Source organism: Cervus canadensis, chromosome 28, assembly GCF_019320065.1.
Source record: "Cervus canadensis isolate Bull #8, Minnesota chromosome 28, ASM1932006v1, whole genome shotgun sequence".
NCBI lineage: Eukaryota > Metazoa > Chordata > Mammalia > Artiodactyla > Cervidae > Cervus > Cervus canadensis.
In genome coordinates this window covers 31,908,925-31,924,125 of record NC_057413.1, presented here as the reverse complement: position 1 = coordinate 31,924,125, position 15,201 = coordinate 31,908,925, and the positions used below count along the sequence as shown (strand labels likewise).

At 39.2% G+C, this 15,201-nt stretch overlaps 2 protein-coding genes across 4 annotated transcripts in view; both read left to right on the top strand.

Moving 5' to 3' along the window:
- The window catches only part of LOC122429463, a 174,452-nt gene that overhangs the window by 64,397 nt on the left and 94,854 nt on the right, over positions 1–15,201 (top strand). The window lies entirely within an intron of this gene.
- LOC122429273 (spermatogenesis-associated protein 31E1-like) overlaps positions 668–15,201 on the top strand; it is a 35,137-nt gene continuing 20,603 nt past the window's right edge. The window contains exons 1-2 of the mRNA XM_043449500.1: positions 668–685; positions 5,438–5,482. Of these exons, the coding sequence (XP_043305435.1) occupies positions 668–685; positions 5,438–5,482 (63 nt within the window). The remainder of the gene's footprint in view (positions 686–5,437; positions 5,483–15,201) is intronic.

Below are 15,201 nucleotides of genomic sequence, written 5' to 3'. Positions count from 1 at the left end.
TTCTTAGAAAGGGTTTAGGAAATCTTCAAGCACCTGAGTATTAATTTTAACAGAGTATCTCTGGGAGCCTTCCACAGAAGTATGTGGATCCTTTATCTGGAGCTGCTGGCCAAAGAGGAAAAAAGACATTAAATGGACAAATAGAAGGTAAGAACTGGATTTGATAGAAAACTCATTGACAGAATGGTGAATTAAAATGGGACTGCTGACATATTCTAATAGCCAGAGAAAATCACCTGTTGGACGTCTAGTGACGAAAAAGACGAGGAGGGAAATAGTGTATCTTATCAGGTGTCAGCCACAGATTAAATTGAGATTGCCATTTCAGGAGCTAAGTTATGAGTTCCTGGACTTCCTTGGTGGTCTGTTCCAATGGTTAAGACTCTGTGCAGTTAAGACTCTCCAATGCAGGGGGTGCAGGTTCGATCCCTGGTCAGGGAACTAAGATTCCATCTGATTCATGGCCAAAAGGAAAAAAATATATTAGTTCTGTTTCCAGATATTCTACAACCTCAGGAAGGTTGAGAAATAAGAGGAAAGAGGGGATGAAGGATGAGGGAGGCATAGGGCACAGGGAGGAAATGAAGTAAAGGAGATGGAAGCAAGGGTCTTTGGGGAAGGTGGCAAGGAATGAGATAGGTCTTTAGCAAAAGGGAGAGTCCTTGACATGGGTGATGAATCTGAAGTGAGCTTGTCCGAGAAGAACAGCAGAGTTTTCCCCATCTTACTTTTCTCCTGGCTGTTAGAAGGCATTCAGCATTGAGGTCCCTGGGCGTGCAGAGCTGTGTGTAAGCCTCTGTGCAGGAACACGGGCATAGGTACTCATCTGTAAATGTGTGCAGATTGATGTCATATGAAATGTTACTGCTTTATAGGATGGTGTCACGTAGGCCAAAACAAGAGAACTGGAAAGGAGAGAGCAGGGGTCATGATGGGGAGATCAGGGAACCTACAACCTGATACAGTGTCCACTGGAAAGTTTCCAACTTCTAATGCAGTTTCAGTTTGGAGGGAAGTGTCTCCAAAGTGAGGGTAGAGTGAGAGTAGGTTGAGGCTAAGATTTTAGAAGAATAAATTAAGTTGAAGTCATGTAGAAGCAGACTCAGTGTAGACCAGAGTTTCTCACATTTGAATTAGTTGCCTGGGGACCTTGTGGGAAGTGCACTTGCTGAGCAGGAGGTCTGAGATTCTGTGTTTCTAACAAGCTCTCTGAGTAGCTAGGGTATAGCCTTGTATTTAGAGACATATGGAAGAAGAGCATTGGATAGTGCAGGACATAACAGGATCAAGAAAAAGCATTATTTTCTTTTTCTTTCCGAGCGTGTTTATAGCCAGAGGGAAGCAAGGAGTTGAAGTAGCAATTACAGGTGTAAGATACCATTGCTAAGCAAAGGGAAAAAGAAGTGGTGGAGATGATCCATAGAAAGACTGTAAAGGGGGAGGAATTAAGACCATAGATCCAGAGATTACCCTTTGGAGAAGAGAGATTCTAGTGAAAGGAGGAAAGGAAGAAAGTAAGTCCTTAGAGAGGTGAGTTTGGAGTTGATGAGGACACTTGAGAGAATTCCTTCTAGATGGCTTCAGTGTATTTACATTGAAAAGAGATAAAATCATTGTTGCTCCAGAGAAGACTGGGGGTTGGGGAGAAGGGTGGTGGTGCTAGAAGGAGGGGAAACCCCAGCCACTCTAAGTAACTCTCAGGCATCAAAGGTATATGTTGTATTGATATTTGTTATTTGAACTAGATTAATTTGAATATGGAGGGCATTGACTTTCTTTTTCTTTTATTTAAGATAACTGATTTTTTGGCAGTTGTTTCACAGAAATCCTTTGAAGCATTAGCATGATGTAGCAAACCAAACTAAGTTTTCAAACAAAACAGATGAATAGGGTTCATTCCCTAAATGCTAGAGCTGTCATTTTCAATAAACACTACACTGATTTTGAAACATGCAAGATTTTTAATATCTAATCATTTTGTGGCAATTAAATTATTCATAAAGTTCTTATGGAATACAGAATAGGGAACAGATTGAGTGAATCGATGTAAGTCATACTAGAAAAGTAAAAATTAGAAAAAATGAGACACTAGTTAGCATCTCTTCATGAATAGCAGTGATGTATAAGATACAATAAGCTGTGAAGGAATAGTGAGTTTGAGGGGAGAGGAGGACGTGGAAGTGATTCTCTGACATAAGAGTTTGTAGGCGGTAGTCAGAGCTGTATTCTTACTCACATTCTAATAAATGGAGACTTTGTTTTCAGATTTTTCAGATTGGGATTCTACTAGTTTGAGCCTCAGTAATGAGACTTGTCAAAGAGCCAGGCATTTGCAAGTTGATGATCAGTGTCTGTTGATTTCACAACCAATGACCAAAAATCAGTCAGCATCCACAAAATTGGAACAGATGACCTTGTTAGGTCGTTAGAATAGGAAAAAAGAGTCCAGAACAGCGGTGGCTGAAAGACAAGGAAGGGTAGAGCCCACAAAGATAGAACAAAGGAAGGTCCGAGGACCGGAGTGAGGACCTCAGGTAGAACAAACAGCACTCCTGGCTTGCCCAATTTACAGGGGGCAAGCACATGGGGAGGAAAAAAACCTAGATAAAGAGGAACCAAAGGGCCGGGGGTGTTTCCCCCATGCGTGTACACTCTTGACTCTCTCTCTCTCTCCCTCTCTTCTCTTTGCGTCTTTTGGGTCGGCATGCCCTCACACCTCCAGGATGTATTTTCCAAATAAAACTGAGCTGTAACATGGAGCTCTAACACTTTCAGAGAGCTGTGATGCGCCGAGAGGTTTAACGTCTGGTGCTTCAAATTTTTGCTGTGACAAGACAGAACCGAGGAAATTACACACTCCCTTGACAACCTTAATAGATAAAGAAAAGGTGAATATTGGAGTGGTGTTTCTGGTAGGGAATCACATGCTCCATCAGCTGTGCAAGTCTCAGCTGCCAGAACACAGAGAAAGCAAACAAGGCAGTGAAGAAGCCCAGAGGACTCAGCCCTGGGCCACGTGGGCACCGACATTTCCAAAATTAGATGTTGTGGCAAAACCTACTGTGTGCTTACTCCTTTTATGCAACCTGCAGCCAAACAGTATTTCTTAGAAAGGTGTTTGCATTCTTCCTCTGACCATAGTAAGACAATCCATGACAAAGAGAGTTAGGAGAAAGTAAATTCATTTAGGCTATCATGTAGCATACCTGAGAGTGGGTAGCAGGATTATATGTAGAATTTTGCATCTAGTTGGGAGACCTAGGTAGACATCTAGAGATTGTCTTCTCAAAATGTGGCTTCGTAGCCATATTTTTACATAGCTCTGAATTCATAAGTATTAGCTATAAATTATATGCAGTATGACTGCAGGAGCACCTCTGAAGCCAAATGCTAAAATATTTCTTGTGTTTTCTATGATGTTATATATTTTAGAATTGGCTTTCCCAGTGATAATGGGAGGCATGGGAAATTGCTACATAGTACCTCCTCAGTTGTACCTGTCTAATATATCAACTTGTTTTATTATTTGTAATGAATTAATAGTTCAGAAGGAATGTTGGTTTTGAGGAGTGCTGTATCATTTAAAAGCAGTGTATAGAAAAGCAATTCTTATTCTACTGGGATGCCCAGTTTATTGAGTAACCACATCTAATAGGGTGTTGTCCATGAATACCAATTAATTTAGTGCCTTCAATCGGTCATACAATCAGGGCTATAGTAAGAAATCATACACTGTTTCTTTTTTCACTCCTATTGTTTTTTCTTTCCTTTCCTCACCTGTAGAAGTTACCTTTGCGTTTACAAGATTCTCAGTTATCTCCTAGAATAGTGACTACAAGCTATCAACTCAAAGTGTGTGTGTGTGTTTACATCTCTACAAGTGACTTGTTTGCTCTTGTTTCTCAGTGAGCTTAGTAGGTCCGAGAAGCACAAATTCAAATAAATCACCTACCTGAATCCTTTCAACACTGGAAGATGTGACATAGGAAAACCACCAAATAAATAGAAGCAACTTCAGACAGTTCATGCAGATTCTCAGTCTCTTCTCAGTCGCTACCTTTTCTAGAGTAACCGGCAGAGTCTACTCCTTTAGATTCCTAGCATTTGTACATATATTGATTTCATATAGATTTATTCTGTACTTGACCTAGAAAGTTTTACATCCTAAATATTTCTGGAAACATTCCCCAGTGCAGGCCTGCATCACCTTTTTTTTTTTTTTTTCATTATTAATGCCTTCAGATTCTTCTCCCTCCATTTATTTGTATGCCCTTCAGTTTCCATCCCCTGTAGTGTTTAGAGTCACCTGTCTTAAAAGCACATGTGACCGTATACCCCTCGTCAAATCGCATTAATATGTAGACATCTTACAGCGACGCGTGATGCTTTCATAGTCTGACTTGCGCCTGACTCTCCATGTCTCGCCCTTTCTGTCCTTTGCTCTGGAATCCTGAGCTGCTGCTGAAGCCCCCTCACCCGTTCCTGCGCTCTGGGCAAATGTTCACCCTCTCCTGTGCGCTTCTGTCGCTGTCTTGCTGCAGCCTTCCGTGCGCTCCCTTACCTGCCCGCTGTTCCCGTGAACTGCCTAAGTCTGCACTCAGGCAGTCTCTCATGAAAAGCCATCCCTGACCCCCTTTATCTACATTTGTCTTTAAAGTCCAGTGTCTAGTACTGAGCAGGAACCCCCCAAATAATTATTGAATAAAAGAACTAAAGACTTATGTATACCAGGGTGATTTTTAAGAGCTTGTCCTCTGCAGTCTAAGAGCCAAGAGGGTAGACATGTGAAGAAATAACTTACATTCAGGTGATGAAGATACACTTGAAAAATCTATAAAGTCCTAAGGAGCTTGAGGAAAGAGATACCTGTTTATCTGGGGAAAAAGCAGCTATAATCAAGGAGAACTTTACAAAGCAGGCTGAGTCTTAAAAGCTGAAAAATAATTTGTTTGGAAAAAAGCATTTCAATTTAAGGAATTGAGAAAAGGAAAAAAAATTAACAGGAGTTTTGTAAACCATGAATAATGTTGCAGTTGAAGCTTGGCATGTTGTTATAAAGGTCCTGTTATGAAGTAGAGAAGAGAAGATATTGTGGCTTTATGTGTCTGTCCAGTATTTTGAAATTTTGTTTGGTTTCTGATTGTTTTGTTCACTGATGTTTGGATGAATTTATGAATGAATCTTTGAGATGTTTGTGTGCCTGTAACCTGATGAATTCTGGTATCTCCCAAAAGGTTTCTTGAAGTTTTAGATCATTGGAAGTGTTTCTTAAAGAAGTAAATATTTAGCTGAAGATTAAGATTGATATAAGCTGTCATTTGATACAATATTTTAAATCTATATCTTAAATATTCTGTCTTTTATCTAAATATTCTAGGTAATTTTAACAAAACATACAGATTTGTCAGCAGAACTAGACTTAGAAATGACATGAGAGGAAGAACAAGAAAAATCTGATGGAGATGAAAATAACCATTCACAGGTAAGTGAAAGTGTAAATTTAAATTTCTGGTTTAATACTATTTTCTAGTCTTTAACAACATAATACGGTTTGCAACAAAGTTCATAACAAAGAAAATTACCTTTCAAAAGTAGACTTTTAGAATCAACAGATGATCACTTAAGTTTTTATAGCACTTCGATTAGAAAACTTAAAATATTGTTAGAGTCTACTGTAATTTATAGCTTGTCTTTGGAATTGAGGCAAAAAACCCTCCTGACTACTGTTTACTTCTTCCATTTTTATAATTTCTTTACATGGTAAAGAAGGTGAGATCAAATACCGAATCATAGGATTAAAGAGTTGAATTTATGAACAATAGGACAATGATGGTCCCTGACCTAGATATGTGTAGAGAGAAATCATTGCCAGTGGTCAAGGTTTTCTGTTGAAATTGCCAGTCACTGATGCCAAGACTAAAGATTCATTCTGTCTGATATCTCAGCATAGTTGACTTCAGTTCAGTTGCTCAGTCATGTCCAACTCTTTGTGACCCTGTGGACTGCAGCATGCCAGGCCTCCCTGTCCATCACCAATTCTCGGAGTTTACCTAAACTCATGTCCATTGAGTCAGTGATGCCGTCCAACCATCTCATCTTCTGTCGTCCCCTTCTTCTCCCGCCTTCAGTCTTTCCCAGCATCAGGGTCTTTTTAAATGAGTCAGCTCTTCGCATCAGGTGGCCAAAGTATTGGAGTTTCAGCTTCCACATCAGTCCTTCCAATGAACACTCAGGACTGACCTCCTTTAGGATGGACTTAGGGATGAACATTCAGCAAGAGAGTAGATCATAGAATCAGCCCAACTGCCTATTAAAAGAATTGAACCTTCCAGATTGGACCTTTGTTGTTAGGGTACAAATAATAACTTTATAGTTTATTTCATTTCCAGGTGGGAAATCAGTAAATATTATTAAAAATGCTTTATCCACTTTCATCGGTGGCTGTTAGGATTTAATATAACTGAATGTAGGGGCTTCCCACGTAGCTCAGCTGGTAAAGAATCCACCTGCAATGCAGGAGACCCCGGTTCAATTCCTGGGTCAGGAAATTCCCTCGGTGAAAAGGCTGGGATACACACTCCAGTATTGTTGGAAGACCTGGGTTCAATCCCTGGGTTGGAAAGATCCCCTGGAGGAGGTTGTGGCAACCCACTCCATGTTCTTGGCTGGAGAGTCCCCATGGACAGAGGATCCGGGCAGGCTACAGTCCTAGGGGATGCAAAGAGTCAGACAGGACTGAGTACACACATGACTGAATTTAAGCAGGTAATATGTATTGATGTACAACAGTATCATTATATATAATTTGCATTAATTTAGGAATTGGTTTCTCTTTCTGATTGGTGTTAATAGATTTTGGATCATCATAATATAAAGTTTGTCTGTTCTCCAGATATTAGTCCTTTAAAAAAAAAAAAAAAGCTTTCAAATGTGCTGTAGGGACTCCCTGTTTAAGATATAGTGAGAGGAAATATTTTTAAGGGAAGCCAGCATTTATAACAGTAAAAATCATCTCCTAATTCAAATTTGGTAGATTTAATATACATGAATTAATTCAAACAGGGACAAAATTCGGTTTTGAGTTCAGGTGTTTCTCCTATTTTCGGGTAAGGCAAGTTACTTTTCACCTAACGCAAAAGGGTAAGGTGAGGACGAGGGCCTCTGGCCAGAAGTCGTCTCAGGGCCTCGTCCCCTTGGCAGCTGAACTGTAGCAAATACACGTAAACAGCTGCACAGGCGCTATTTCCTGGGACAGGCAGTGGAGAACTGGATGGTAACTGAAGGGGAATAGGGAGTTCACAGGAGTTTCCTATTTTATATTCACAGGGGAGCTTTTAGTGTGTATATGCTGCTAGAAATGAGCCAGCAGAGGACATGTTTATTGAGTTGAATCTTGTTTCCTTTTCCAATGTTAGAAAGCTTATTGATTGTATGACATTATCTTTAAGCTATTAACAGTAAACTAATTGTACACAGTACTTCTGTTCATATATAGTTTTGTGGTAAGGGCTTGTTCATTGGTTCTGAAGTGTAATATTCTTATGTAATTGAATATGCAGATGATTGCTTCAATTAATTCTATCATACATAGATTTTTTTAAATTATAGAATCATGAATATACAAACACTTAGGCTATACTGAATAGGATTTAATCATTCCTTGGTGATTCTGGATGATCGTATTATTGTGAGTAGCTACAGTTTTGTAAGGTACTCTGAAACATCACATCATATTAACTTCATGTTGTTTATAGATTCCTGGGAAAAGGGGAAATTTTGTTTATATTCAGTAGAAAAAGCTATTGACAATCTTTCATTAATTATTATTTTTGGATCATAAAGTTCTAAATTACTAAAAGCATGCTTCCCATACTAAGAGTGTCATTAACACATCTTGTGTGCTCAATGATTGCATGTCAGATGCATGAAGAAAGAGCAGAATGGTTACATGAATGCCTATTGATGAATTTCTTTACAAAAAGCAAGTCTTTATTGCAAGTAGATTTCCAATATTGCCTACATGGAAAGATGTTTGATTTTTTTAGAAATATGCTAAGATTCAGAAATCATTCATTATTTATAGCTGTTGGTAGGCATGGAATAATAATATAGATTCATTTGCTATCATATTACTTAGAAAGACTTCTTTAAATCTCACTTTCTCAGCATGCTTTGGAGCCGCAGTGTTGAGGCCAGACTTCCTGGGTTTGAATTCTGAGTCTGTTGGTGACCTGCTGTAGGCTTGGACACGGTCCTCAGTCTCTCTGTACCCCATCTTTCCCCGTGTAGAGGACCTCAGCATTACCTGTCTTCGAGAATAACTGTGAGGATCAAAAGTGCCTTCAGATATGGTAAGTGCTTATCATAATGCATAACAATTGCATAGGAAGTCCTCAGAAGGCTAATGTCATGGTTATTATGGTTTTCTAAAAAATGAGTTTCTTTCTTATAAGGAATTAAGGAATACTCCAAGATAGGTTTTATTGCCATTAAAGGTAGTTCTTATTGAAAATGACAACTGCCAAAAACCCTGGATACTGCTTCCTATCAAATAACACAAGTAATGTTATATTTTTCCTTTTCCTTTGATCTAAATTCAATGCTTTATTAGTATTATTCATATACTTTCTTTGTTCATTAATGCTACTCTTATTTATTGTTTAATCCTTTAGTAAAAAATTACTTCCTAGTGCAAAGGTTTTATATAAAGCCAAAGTTTAGATATTGTTTGTATTTTTAAGTATTTAATATTAGCCTGAAAAGAATCATTTGTTATTTTAGGGCTGCAAAGAAAACATCTAATGAAAAGAATAAGGTATAATAAAAAAGTTAATTATAAAAAATATTATCCTAGTAAAAAATATTTTTTAAAAGGAATAGTGTCAAAACAAAATCTTCATATGTTGTAGAGACATACACTTTGAGAACTTAATTTAGAAACACTATTGATCAAATTATCATTTTGATAAAAATCTGTCCTTTTAAGAAGTGTGTGTTTTTCATTTAATGACGAGCTATTTATCACCTTTGTACAGTTAGTATATTTTATAAATATTTTAAGGACATTGTGAAACAGTATTGTTTATATGTAGGTCAAAGCACAGATTAATGACGTGAGCTACCTGAATGACTGAACTCAGTCATCTGAAAGTGCTTCCCAGGATGGTGATGTCTTTACTCTAAGATTTCCACATTGCAAGTAGAACCGCTTGGCTTGAGGTATAAAGGTAGGACCGTGGTGTAAATATCAGTACAAAGCCTGTTTGTGTATAGTGTAGTAATACATGCTCACCTTGTCTAGGACTGCTCTAGAGCTATGGATATTACAGTGCTGTGCATCTTATAGATATGTTTTGTATTAAAAGACAGTGAAAGTGAGTGTGTACGCTGAGCCTATGATCATTCTTACTGTACCTGAATTTATAATTTTATATATATACATATATATATGTCATTATTTCATTTCTCTTTCTCTTCTACTAGACTGCAAACTAAACAAGAGCCAGGGTCATCTGTTTTATCTGGAGAGCTTAGAATAATGTCTTCCACTTGATAGACACCCAATATTTGTTCAGTGTATGGAGGAGTGGACATGAAAGACACAGTCCTTTATACTCAAAAATTACTCACATCAGTGTGTTTCTTGTTTCTATGTGTTTTCTTCTTGTTGCAGATTGTGTTAGCTTGTTGACAATTCAGGATGCAATTCTTTCATGTGAAAGATAAATAGAACTTTAAAAAAGCCACTGTGAACTTCTTAGAGGAGAAATTTTAAAACTGGAAAATAAGGTCCATGAGCTACAGAAAGAACTGTCGGAGAGAAAAGAAGTGAATCACAGTTAGGGCATCAGAAAGTGGAGTGGCAACGAGAGCTTGGCAGCTTGAGATACTGCACATCCTAGTTTTAAAGCAATATATGAACTGTTATTTACTTTAATACTGCAGAGACGTAGCTGTGTTAAAATTTTTTACTTACCCTCTGGGATTTTACAGGGAAGAATACGTCGTTAGTATTGTGGAGTGTGAAATTCATGGAAATAATGTAAGTTCTTAACAGTGAATGCTTCTAATGACTTAATGTATATTTTTCCAAATCATCATTTTCATGATCATACAGGAGTCCACCCTAACGGAAACCTCATTCACAATTCAAACCGATTGACTTTCGATTGTTTTTCACTTTTCTGTGTTATGTTTAATCCCACAAGGAACATCTTTTCTATAGATTCATTTCTACATGTCTAATTATATTGAATTCATTTTCTTTAATAATAGTGTATTATTTGGTTAAAGTATAAGAACGTTTAGAAACGATCTTTGATCCATATTTCTAAACTATTCTTTAGAAAGTTTAGATTACTTTTCATTTCCACCCACAGAAGTATGAAGTAGCCATTTTTCTCAAGACAGAAAAAAATATGTATGCTGTTTTATTCTTAACCCTCTGCATGAAAGCAGTGATCATTATTAAGTGTTCTCCACTGTATTTCCCCCCATTTTACTATTTTAAACATTGTGAAGAGGGAATAAAAGTTACTGCAGCAGTGAATAGTCTCATGTTTTGTTTTTTTTTAAGAAGAGCTCTATAAATTTTGCAGATTGACCTTAAAGCAAGAAGAAGAGAATAGAAGAAATGCTGACATGTTATATGAAAAAATTAGGGAGCAGTTAAGAAGAAAGGAAGACCAATATAGTAAAGAAGCTGAAATGAAACAGCAACTTGAACTCACTCTCAGAGCACTAGATGGAACTGAAGACTGAGAAATGATCTGAATCAGGTAGAGTAATTGTTGGTGAAAATTTCAAATTTCTAACACCACTTCATCAATATTATTTATAATATCCCATTTATTTAATATGTGTTATTTAGATTTCAAACAAAATGTTATCTCAACCTAGGTACGAACTGTGATATGCATAGTTTAAGTGATTAGTTTCTTGCTATTCTTGGCTTCTAATAGATGCTCTGTATGTGTTTTCTGAGTGGAGGGTTGGATATAACTTGAGATTAATTATTAACATAATGATTGGCACTTTTGATACATTAGACAAAATAATCTTCTTAATTCCAATCCATGTATTAATTTTGGCTTTTTAAATGTTAAAGTGCAGTCTAACTTGGCTTGAGACTGTGAAGGAACGAGTTAAATGCTTTGTAAAGAAATTTCCTTTCACAATAATATATCTGCATGCTTTTGCTCTGTGATAAATTTAGCAGACATTTAAATTAAGATCCGAGTTAATCATGTGAGATAAAGATCCTTGTGCTTGAAAAGGCTACTTCCTTTAAACTATATTTTATATTCTGCTTCTAAGCTTTTAACTGTTCTTTTTTTTTTCTTTTAATCATATGGGCCCAAAAACTTCATATAGTGTCTCTCCAGGTTATGGAAGAGTGACATGACGCTCAGAACCAGCTTTCTGGAGAAGGGAATGCCAGAATCTTACAGGAGGGAATCCTGGCCAATCACCTTGCCAAAGAAAAGCAGAAAGAAATGGCTGATAAGGAAATGAGCTCTTAGGTATTTTCTGTATTCATTTATGTGTGTGTATGTATCTGTGTATGTATGTATTTTATAAACGAAGAGTATGTACCGTAGAAAATGTAGAGGCTTGTGAAAGCCTATACATCTATATTTTGAGGAGGGATGACATTTTTCATGTGTTGGATCAAGTAATATTTGTAATTCAGATCCATTTGTCTACAGCAGTCAGGTAGGGACATATGATGACCTCATCCAAGGAGAGACCTTTAATATTTTCCATAGGAATTGATCTCAGAATTATTGCAACTATATCGGAGGAGCCGGCACCCTCCTCTGATTGCGCTTTAGGCCAAGAGGACGGCGTGTGCTCCGCCATCGCCTGCGCTGCACACCCGAGTCCCTCTGCTCTGGGGGGAGCGTGTGCGCCGCTCCATGCCCGTCCTCACCTTCCGTGTCTCAGTCAGAGTCCGGCTCCTGGCTCCACTCTCATTTCTGTAACCAGCGCCCTGTCAACGGCCTTTGCACGTCATTTACAGTTTTCCAGTTTGTGAAAACTGCAAGATCAGTTGTAAAAACATTTTTGAACACTTTAAAAAGTAACTTCTTCAAAATAAACTTATAAAAGTTCTGCCTACCCCATCCCCCCAAAAAAACCATACCTCTTGCTACTAACAATAGATACTCTTAATTTTTGGTAATGATTTCACTTCCTTGATAAATGATTAGGGTCGTTTATCACTTCCACTGGTGGTAAGGAGGAAAAGTACAGGCAGTTCAGAGACCATATTTTGGATGTCATTCTTGTGAGGAAATTAACACATTGCTCTATGTAGGTCCTATTTTAGTACAAGGAACTTTTGAAAACAGTGATAGATATGACATCATATGTATTTAGTGATAATTAATAAGTGTTTTTCATTGTCTTTCAGCCTATCTTACTATTTGAGACATTACAAAAAGGTATTGAAAGTTATGGAAGCAGCAAATAATCTCATGATTGTCTAAGAAGAGCTCTCCAAGTTTTACCTATCACCATCTGTGTATGCACCGTGAGTGAAGTAAGAGGCTTATTCTGTGTTGATGTGTTTGCACCAGAGAAGTGGCCGTGGTCTGATGTACGAAGACAGGTTGAGTTGGAAGACCTGCTGCTTCCTTATATTTCTAGCTTCTTCCTTCCCAGAGTCGTTATTGCTAATGAGCTAACTGATGTTTTTGTAGAAGTGCTTACTGCAGCTGTCAATAGGTTTAATTATGTAATTGACTATTAAGATGTTAGAACAGTAACATATTCTCAAGAAAAAACTTTTTACAAAATGTAATCTGTTTAAATATGTACAGAGCTAAGGCTCTTATTGTAGGGCAGCTGCACAGGTTAGGTATCAGATGTATAGTTTTTAAAGCTAGCAAGTGGTGGTGTGTACTGGACGTATTTGTCATATTTGTTGGGTTAGTTTTATTTCTATTCATGTCAATTTGAATTAATTTGGGAAACATTTCAGCATTGAATCATTTATTTTTATAGCCTCTCAACTGTTTCAAGGCATCTACTTCTAATACAATCATAATTTGGAACTCAAGTGGTGAGCTTTACCCAAACTCTTCTTGATTTCATCTTCCATCTGCTATTTATGATTTACTTAGAATATTTTTGCAAACGATTTGTTGATAATTCTCATTTTAAGGGTCAGTTACTATCATTTAGGTACACGCTTGTCCACTAAAACTGAAGGATGGCAGGATTCATGAGCAGCAGGAATGGAGGGAGTCAGGGACAGGGTTGTAGCGGCTGCATTCCGAAGGCAGCTGTAGGCCGGGTTTTTGAGGCTCCTTGAAGGCATGGGAGCAACCTCATGTTTTAAATTTGATGTTTCTTTTATATTGGAATATAGTTGATTTCCAATTTTGTGTTAGTTTCCTCTGCAGGGGAGGGCTAGTGAGCCTAGTTCTGTCTGGAACATTCCTGAATCCTTCGGGGATACACTCTGTGTGTCAAGCTGAATACCAGACCTAGGGGGCAAAATTTGCATGTTTCTCTCAGGGAGCCCTAACGTGACGCGGCCTAGCAACTGCTTGAAAATCCATCAAATTGCTGTTTCCTTCCTTCTGACAGAGCTAGCTTTGCTCCCCCTTTGGGATTTCTGAAGCAAGGGGGCAGCACGAAACACCTCGCCTATGGTCCATTTGAGGTGCAAGGTCACCTCGACCAGGTGACCACAGTATGGAACCTGGCCTCTCAGACACACTCCCACAGCCTGCTTCCTCGTGGGCAGTACTGCTATGACCTAGGAATATGTTTGCAAGGCTCGAAAACTGCAGGGAGACACAAAGCCCTGACTTTGCAATTTAGGCCCTTGGATCAGGCCTGGAGGTCTGACGTCTGAGAAGTGAAACACTTGCTGCAAGATAGAGGCCTGAAAACTCTCTCTGGGGCTGCCGTTCCTGGCTCCAAGGAAGATACCTTCCCCAGCCGCCTGTGGGCTGAGAATCACACACGGCTGGAAAGCGCTTGCTTGGAGGTCATTTTTCAGTGGCAATGGCCCCTGAGCCCCGGTGCCTAGGGAGGGGCCCCACACTCAAAGGGAAATCAAAGCGACGTCCAAACGTCTGTTCCATCACATTTCCTCTGCAGGACAGATCTAGTGAGCCTAGGTCTGTCTGGAACATTCTTGGATCCTATGGGGACACATTCTGTCAAGCTGGATACTGGTCCTAGGGGGCAAAATTCGCATTTTTCTCTTGGGGAGCCCTAATGAAGTGCGGCCTAGTAAATGCTTGAAAATCCATCCAAGTGCTCTTTTCTTCCTTCTGACAGAGCTAGCTTTGCTCTCCCCTTTTGGATTTCTGAAGAAAGGGTCTGGCCCGCAACTCCTCACCTGGGGCCAATTTGAGGAGCAAGGTAACCTTGAGGAGGTGGCCACAGTATGGAACCCAGCCCTCTCAGACTCACTCCTGCAGCCGGCATCTTCATGGGCAGTACTGCTATGACCTAGGAATGTGTTTACAAGGTTCGGAAAATTCAGGGGGACACATGGCCCTGACCCTGGAATTTAGGGCCTTGGAGCAGGCCTAGAGGTCTGATGTCTGAGACATGAAACAGTTGCTGTAAGATAGAGGCCTGAAAGCACACTCTCTCTGGATGCCTTTTCTTCCTCAAAAGAAGATAGCTTTCCCAGCCTCCTGCGTGTTAGGAGTCAAACACTGCTGGCAGTCACTTGCTTAGAGGTCATTTTTCAGTGGCAATGGGCCCTGAGGCCCTGCCCTTTGGGAGAGGTCGCACACTCACAGGGAAAGTCAAATCAACCTCCAAATGTCTTTTCATCACATTTCCTCTGCAGGAGAGATCTAGTGAGCCTAGGTTTGTCTGGACCATTCTTGGATCCTATGTGGTCACACGCTGTTTCAACCTGTATTCCGGGCCTAGGGGACAAAATTCATATTTTGCTCTCAGGGAGCCCTAACACGGTGCGGCCTAGCAACTTCTTGATAATCCATCCGATTGCTGTTATCTTCCTTATGACAGAGCTAGCTTTGCTCCTCCTTGGGGATTTCTGAAGCAAGGGGTGGCCCCCAACTCCTCTCCTGGACCTCTTTTGAGGTGCAAGGTGACCTTGATGAGGTGACCACAGTATGGCACCCAGCATTCTCAACACATTCCCACACACTGCTTTCTCATGGCCTGTACCGCTATGACCTAGGAATGTGTTTTCAAGGCTTG